At 47.3% G+C, this 8,619-nt stretch overlaps 1 protein-coding gene across 1 annotated transcript in view; it reads right to left on the bottom strand.

Moving 5' to 3' along the window:
* Positions 1-4,101: 4,101 nt before the first annotated feature.
* The window catches only part of CASQ2 (calsequestrin 2), a 71,682-nt gene continuing 67,164 nt past the window's right edge, over positions 4,102-8,619 (bottom strand). Inside the window, 2 exon segments of the mRNA NM_001101691.1 lie at positions 4,102-5,505; positions 6,788-6,862. Coding sequence (NP_001095161.1) covers positions 5,290-5,505; positions 6,788-6,862 — 291 coding nt within the window. The 3' untranslated portion in view covers positions 4,102-5,289.

Raw genomic sequence — 8,619 nt, 5'->3', positions numbered from 1 at the left:
TTCTAAAATAACCTCGAGCAGGATTCTCACTGAGCAGGGCTGAGAAACCCTTGAGAGTCTCAGGCAGCAGCACTTAAGAGGCATTTGTTGTCTGTGTTTATCAGGGATCCTTGATCAAAAGCTACTTGGTAATGACCAATGACTGGCGATAGTGTTACCAGAATGGCCTCCCTGGGTGAAACCAAGTAGTGTCTGGGAGTTCACAACCTTGTTACAAAAAAAGACAAGCTCATTGCAAGTTCCACCATTATAGCTGAACAGCAGACTCTGAAAATGGTTATGCATTCTGAGAAACATGATAGTTTTTACTTTTTTTTCTAACAGATGGCCAGATCTTGCCATTCTAATTAGCCTACCTCTCCAATACTTTTAAAAAATATATTTATTTAGTTATTCGCCTATATATTTGAAAGGCAGGGTGACAGAGGGGGAGAGAGAAATATCTTCCATACACTGGTTCGCTCCCAAATGGCCACAACAGGCAAAGGGCCAGACTAAAGCCAGGAACCAGGAACCAGAATCCAAGAGCTTCATCTGGGTCTCCCAGGTGGATGCAGGGACTCAAGTACTTGAATCATCTTCTGTTTCCCAGGCACATTAATAGGGAGCTGTATCAGAAGCAGTGACGCAGGAAGTTAACCAGCACTCTGGTATGGAATGTTGGCTTTGCAATGGGTGCCTTAACCCACTGTGCCACAACAACCACTCTGATACTTTTTAAATTGATATGGGGGCCACCGCTGTGGTATAGCTGGTAAAGCCACTGTCTGCAGTGCCAGCATCCCATATGAGCGCCGGTTCGAGTCCCGGCTGCTCCACTTTTGATCCAACTCTCTGTTATAGCTTGAGAAAGCAGTAGAGGATGGCCCAAGTCCTTGGGGCCCACACCCACGTGGGAGACCCAGAAGAAGCTTCTGGCTCCTGGCTTCCGATCAGCTCAGTTCCAGCCGTTGTGGCCAATTGGGGAGTGAACCAGCGGATGGAAGACCTCTCTCTCTCTGCAACTCTGCCTTTCAAATAAATAAATAAATCTTAAAAAAAAAAAAGTACTTCCTGTCGACCAACAATCTGGACTTTGGAAATGCTGTGCCTTGTCTCTTTCTTCTTCCTGCTGATTCTTTGTCCTATATCTCTTCTATTTAAAAAACATTAAAAAATAAATTGATTATGGCTTCAGAATGAAAGAACACAAGATGTCTGGGTTCAAGCACTAAAAGAGATTGTAGAAGATTGACTTGAATCCATCTTTAGATACCATTAGAAAAAAGGGAAACTTTTGATCCTTAATTTACGGAACCGAGTTTAATTTTAAATTTTGATTAACATATAAAAATAAGATGACATTTATACTCCTTCAAAGTGTTTGCATGATCCTGGGAAAATCTCTTGATCCCTCTGTGTGTTCTCTTGGTTTCCTGATCTGTACAATGGGATAATAACAAGGCCTCTCTCACAGCCTTTGTGAGAATTAAATGAGACAACATATGTAAAGCACTTAGCACAGTGCTCCAGGCACATAAATGTTCAAGAAATATCAACTTAAGAAGTGTTAGACATAAGGCTGGTGCTCTGGTGCAGCGGGATAAACTACTACCTACAGTGCCAGCATCTCCTATGGGCACTGGTTCAAGCCCTGGCTGCTCTACTTCTGATCAGCTCCCTGCTAATGAGCCTGGGAAAGCAGCAGAAGATGGCCCAAGTCCAAGACAGACATGTGAATATGCATATAAAATATGCATGGGCCCCCGCACCCATGTAGGAGACCCAGATGAAGTTCCTGGCTCCTGGCTTCAGCCTGGCCCAGCCCAGGCTGTTGCCGCTATTTGAGAAGTGAACAAATGGATGCAAGAGCTTGCTCGCTCTCTCTCTCCTACCTCTGACCCTGTCTGTTGACTCTGCCTTTCAAATAATAATTTTTTTAAAAAAGTGTGAAACCAATCACTAAACAGAGCTAATACTGACAGTACCACTTAACACTCAACGCTTCAACATAGAAGCACCATAACATCGATTTAAACTTAATTTCTCAGGCCTCTGAGAACAAGGGCATTTTCCTGAGATACCTAGAACACTTTCAAGATGGACCACGTGCCTTGGCTGTGTGAAAGATTAACTTTATAGATGGCTTTGGAGACTCACTTCCCGGAGAGCTTCTGAGAGGTGTGGCTGGGCCTGGTTAGATGCCAACACAGTACAGCTCCGGAAGCTTCTGCTTGGTTTTGTAGGGGGCGAAATAAGTGTGGAGCCCTTCCTGCAGGTACATGTTGCTGCCCTATCTCCAGTGTGACTGTGTTTAGAGACAGGGCCTTTTCAGAGGTCACTAAAGTTAGATGAAGTCCTACATGTGGGGCCTTGATTCAGTAGGACAGTAGAGAAGAGGAAGAGCACATTCCCACCACCCCTTCTGCTGGCACCTTGACCTCAGACTTCAGCCTCTAGAACTGTTGGGTAAAATGGTACTATTGTTTAAGTCACTGGGTTTGTGGGTTTCTGTTATGGCAGCCAAAGCTGTCATCTAACCATGCTGGGGAATTGTGGTGTACTGGACAATTTTGCATAGCTATAATGAAATGCCCCAGGTAAGCTGACTTTAAAAAGAAAAGAGGTTCCAGTTGCGTAGACTGGAAGCTTGAACAGCTAGGCACAGGCTCTGGCACAGGCCCCAGTTAGCCGCATCACCCCATGGTGGAGGGCATGGTGGGAGCTCATAGAGCAGGAAGGGCTCCATCTCCAAACAGGAGGCCAGAAGAGAGACGAGGGTCCCACATCCCTTTAAAAGCCATGCCCCAGGGAATCACTAGGTCCCACCTCCTAAAAGTCTCACACACCTGACATCGCCACACTAAGGACCAAGCCTCCAGCACATGGAACCTTGAAGGATAAACCCCATTCAAGTCAGCAGTGGGCATCCTGAGTAATCAATGATTCTTCTATCAATTCAGCAGAAGACCCCCTTCTTTCTGATAAGCAAAATAATAAATTCAGGCATACAAAGAGAAACAAATTCCTTGCCTACAAGGAGCGTACAATTTAGTGAAAGACAGACATGAATATGTATTAAAATTTAAACAAGCGCCACGATCCCCAGTATGTACAAAATGCCATGGGAGCAGAGGGGAAGAAGACACCTACAGGTCATCTGTGTAACTGGATAAATGGTGATATCGCTCATCCAATCTCCCTAAGCAGTAGAAGTTGGCCCAAGTCCTTGGGCCCCTACACCCACGTGGGGGACCTAGAGGAGGCGCCTGGCTCCCTGAAGAGGAGAACGAGAAGTTTAAGGAAGAAGGAAGAGTTCAGGTTTTGTTGTGTTGAGTTTGAAATGCTTGTATAACACCAAGCCAAAATGTCCATAGGCAGGTGAATGAGTGAGTCTAAAACGGAAGTGGAAGATTAAGATTAGAGACTCATATTTGGAGCTCCTTAGCACATGTAGCAGATGATGTGCATGGCTGATACTGCCTTGAAAGAGTGTACTGGGGCCAGGGCTGTGGCGTAGTGGGTAGAGCTGCTGCCTGCAGTGCCGGCATCCCATATGGCCACCGGTTCAAGTTCCGGCTGCTCCACTTCTGATCCAGCTCTCTGCTATGGCCTGGGAAAGCAGTAGAAGTTGGCCCAAGTCCTTGGGCCCCTACACCCACGTGGGGGACCTAGAGGAGGCGCCTGGCTCCTGGCTTTGGATTGGCGCAGCTCCAGCCATTGCAGCCAATCAGGGAGTGAACCAGTGGACGGAGGACTCTCTCTCTTTCCCCTTCCATCTCTGTGTAACTCTGACTTTCAAAGAAATAAATAAATCTTTTTTAAAAAAGTGTATTGTAGAGGGATGAGAGTGGGGGGTGGGAGGGTAGGTATGGTGGGAAGAATAACTATATTCCTAAAGTTGTACTTATGAAAGTTATATTCCTTAAAAAATAAATAAAAACAAATAAAATAAAAAAGAAAGAGTGTATTGCATTGAGAGCCACTGTGAATCACCAACATTTAGAGGGCAGTCAGAAGAAGGGCAAGGAAGGGCAATGGAAAGAATAGAGAGGCAGACGGCAGCCAGATGAGAATGAGTGGGGTCAGAAAAATCAAGACAGGACTTCCAGAGAGCCTCGATATTTTCAAAATATGAGTTTAATGACAGAGTTAATTAGCTATAATTCCACAAAAGGATTTCCTGACTTTCAAAAAGTTTGCACGGTGTTTTACACTTGTGTTGAGAGAATGAGAAAATAAATTAGAGCATCATACTGCACACTTAGCACTAGAACTACCAAGCACAGTGTAATGTTCAGACCATTTGGAAGGCACTTGGGAATTTTTTCAGTGCCCCAGGGCATCATTATAAACTCCAATTATGGTTGCCCTGGTCAGCCGTGGGAGCATTCATTGACTGCTGGACAGAGCAATCTTTAGTCTAAGTGGGAAGGCACATGAGCAGCGACAGAGAGCGGGCATTCAGGTCCCAGCTCAGCCCCGGAAGCCAGCTGACCCATTCAGAGACATTAACCCCATCAAAGTAAGGAAAATCTTGTATCCCTCCCCCACCACTGCTGAATACTGGAGACTTGTCACATACCGGGAAGTTCAGAGGGCAAATTAACCTCCCACCCCAGTATTGGAATCTGCTGGAAATGAGGGTGGCACCTGCACACCTGTTTCAAGGCCTCTCCGCAGTCACTCAAAGGCTTGGACCTGAGTTCATCATGGTCTGACTCACATGTGGGATGAAATGCTTAATAGAGCCAGAGAAGCTGATTCATAAACCTGTTTAGAAGGCTCAGCCTTCCCTCCAGGGGCTCCTCTTCACTTAGGAAGGACCCTCAGTTGATGTGCTAGGCAGGGGAGATAAACTGCCTGATCGTGTGTCTTCCCCGGCTCTGTGTACAAGGTCACTCCACGCTTGTGAGTTAGCAAGCTGTTAGTTCTGTTACTGCCATTGCCAAAGACAACAAGGAAACCCGAAGCGAGGTGCCGGGGGCTTGTTCTCCCCAGGCTGCCAGACCCCAGCAAAGTCATGACTATTAACAATCTAACAAAGAACAGGAGCTTTCTTTCCATGACGGTCAAAGCAGTTCGTGTGAGAGTGATTCCTCCCCTGTCCCCGGTGAGTGGGATGGCTGGACCCGGCAAGGCAGCTGTTGAACTGTGCTGCTCCGTGCGAGTTGGCAGTGGAAAGAGAGGCCGGGAAAGGGAAAGGAGCTGGCTGGGCGTGGGGCAGGGCTACTCACTGCTGCCTCGTGCTGTCTGCACAGTAGTGGATAGCTGTGACTTTGTTTTCAGCGGAGTCTTATAAAATTGGGGCTATTCATCATCCTCATCACTGTCATCATTATCCTCCTCATCGGAGTTGCCATTGTCGTCATCGTCGTCATCATTGTCATCGTCGTCATCTTCATCTTCATTGTCATCATCTTCGGTGTTGATCTTTCCGGAGAGCACGTCCTCAATCCAGTCTTCCAGCTCCTCAGCTGTGGGCAGGTCATCGTCGTCTGGAATCTCCATCCAGACACTGTCAGCCTGCAGGGAGGGGAAGGAGGAGGGAGGCGTGAAGCTGCGTAGCTTCAGCCAGGTCAGAGGGTTCCACGTAGCGGTGCTCAGTGGGTCCCAGGACTCATGCACTTATCAGGAATGTATGCACATTATTACACAGAACAGCCAACCTGCACAATGATGTGTGTAATGTCCTGTTTGTGTGACATGGAAGGAAACGTATATACCTGAGTACATGAAATTTCTAGTAGGATACCGTTGCAATAACCACCACTGGATCCTCAGGGGATGGGACTAGGGGCAGGTCAGGGCAGTGAAAACTATTTCTCCTTTAGGCTTTATGGTCTACTGTCCCATTCTACATTCTTACTTGAACATATCCTCAAACGACTTGTTGTTATTACACTAACTTTAAAAGCAGTGCACAGAATAAATGGAGGCTGAGTTCCTCTGCTGCTTGAACAGAACAAAAGGATGTTGTTAACCGCTCCCCATCCCCAAGGGATTCCAGCTCAGTCATCCATGGCTGCAAGGGCATCTATGTGGCCATCCTTGTCTACCCATCACGTCCCTGGCTGTGTCTGCCCCACTTCTGTTCTGGTTTGCTGGGGCGGGATCAGGTGTCTTGTCTGAGTTCTAAAAGCACTCCCCTTCTGCCAGTCCTTGACTCACACCTGGTTTCCTTCCTGCCCTCCGAGAGGCCTGGAGGCCTGTTGAGGGGTGCTGGCCACAACGGCCCATCATCCCTCACTGTGCAATGAGAGCTCCAGGTGGGTTCCCTTGTGTAAAGACAGAGACCTTGTTGGCTGGTGAGGGGGTAGGGTGGGGGGAATGGAGATAAAGAGATGTTTATGTGGGTGGAGAGCTCCAATCAGTGAGTTGTATCAGATTGGCCCCATAAGCAAGGATGTGGGCCATGGGAAAGAGTCACGCTTTCATAGATTGGGACTGGCTCAGGGACCATGCCTGGGCCACCCCAGCAAGTTTCTGGAGTTTGGGCAGGGCCAAGGGTCCTGTCCATTTCTGAAGGGGCTGCATGCCTGTAGACCAGGGGTGGGGAATGCCTGAATAAGGCCCATGGTATCTGGTCTGTGTCTGTGCCAACACAACCACAGGTAAGACTTGAAATTCAATCAATTTTAAGTTGCTCATTTTGTCCAGCCTGTGAATTATGCTGTAAATACCCAAATAGGCCTTGGTAGAAAAAGGCTCCCAGGCCCTCCTAAAGACGATCTCACAGTCTGGGCAGCAGGGCAGGAAACGGGGCAGGCCGAGGGCGCCTGCGGAAGCCGTCCTGGGAGATACTCACGTCCGTCACATTCACCACCCCAATCTGGGGCTTGAACAGGTCAATCTTGAAAGTCTTCTCCCAATAGGCAACAAGCTGCAGCAATAAAAAAAAAAAAAAAGCTTACACAGCAGACGAGGCTACTCCCTATAAAAGGCCCATCTTGTGGCTGGACCCACCTGCCAGCCCACCACTGTATCTGGGTCACCAGTGGTGCAAGGTCTTTAAAACAGCTGTGGGTACTTAGAAAATTGAAGACTTGGCCTCCATCTCAAGCACTTTAAATAAACATTAAATAAAAGATGTCATAGCACAAACTATGAGAACACGTAATGTAAAAGCTCTTACAGCTGTCGGGAAGGCTACTGCAGAGATGGCCCAGTTCTGATCCCCAAATTCCTTGTGGATCTCTTATTCGTTTATGAGTAGGGAAAGAGCCATTTACTTCTGCTTCTCTTTCAATGGCCCATTTAAAGAAATCCGTTGTCTTGACATGGGCATTTGGCACAGCAGTTGGGACACTTTTGGGTGCCCCCATCTCATATTAGAGTGCCTACGTTCCAGTCCAGCTCTGGTCCAGAGTCCAGCTTCCTGCTAATGTACACCCTGGGAAGCAGGAGGTGATCACTCAAGATGCTGAGTTCCTGCCACCCATTTGAGAGACCTGGGTTGAGTATCTTCCCTTCTGGCTGTAGTCTGACCTAACCCTAGGTATTGTGGGCCCTTGAGGAGTGAACCAGCAGATGGGAGATCTCTCACTGTCTCTCTGCCTTTCAAATAGTAGTAACAAACAAACAAACAAGCAAACAAAAAGAAATCCTGGGTTGGGCATTTGGAGCAACAATTAAGTCACCACTTGGGATGCCCCCACTGCCCAGAGTGCCCAGTTGGAGTCTCGGCTACTCTGCTTCCTGCTAAGCACACCCTGGGAGGCAGCAGATGATGGCTCAAGTACTTGTGACCCTGGCATCCAACATGGGAGACCTGGATTGAGTTCTGGGCTCCTGGCTTAGCTTGGCCCAGTCTTGGCTGTTATAGGTACTAGAGAGTGAACCAGAGGATGGACTATCGCTGTCTCTTTTTCTCTGCTCTGAAAACTTAAAAAAAAAAAAAAAGGATTTAAAAAGACCCATGTGTAAGTAATAATACTGTATACATTTTTAAAATCCCTTACTTTGTGCCACTTTGCTACATGAGAGAGACAGGAAAGCAACGATGTGCTGTAAACTGACAGAAAAGTGACAAGAGGGTTTCTTCATTCAGCCTGGCTGGGGTACATGTGGACAAATCTTTGGGGCAGAATGCAAGGATCCAGGGGCCAGGGACCACAGTGCAAAGATGATGGAAAGGGTCGGAGGGAGAAAGTCTCTAAAGAACAGATGTGGCCTGATGGGGACCGGGGGGACTCAGAAATCTGGAAATCAGAATAGTCGCAGATTCTTTCTTTCCAAAAACCAGCAAACATATAGAGCTGGCCGGAAGAACCGGAGACCATCTGCAAGCTTGCATAATAAAACAGTGCAGATAAACTCAAGATACAACCAGGCAGAAGCTAAACAAACAAAGCTGTACTATGAGCAGTAATATGTGGCCATGACTTTGTTATAGTTGCCCAGAATTACGACATTGGCCTCCAGTGTCACGGAAGTCTCTGCCTTTGATTCACCCATTCTCCACATAGGGCTGGGTTCTCAGACCCTCGCCATCACCAAAAACCCTCGCTTTTCTCTATGTAAGCAAAGTCATGACATAGGCAACTGATGACAATGCCTGGAAGTTAAGTTACCACTTATAACCTGCTGCTAACTAAATTTGTACTGACTGCCAGTGAGTTCTCACCTAGAGCAGTCACT

This window comes from Oryctolagus cuniculus, chromosome 7 (genome assembly GCF_051225735.1).
Source record: "Oryctolagus cuniculus isolate XC-2025 breed Fujian yellow rabbit chromosome 7, ASM5122573v1, whole genome shotgun sequence".
Classification (NCBI taxonomy): domain Eukaryota; kingdom Metazoa; phylum Chordata; class Mammalia; order Lagomorpha; family Leporidae; genus Oryctolagus; species Oryctolagus cuniculus.
This window is presented reverse-complemented; position numbering and strand designations above follow the sequence as displayed.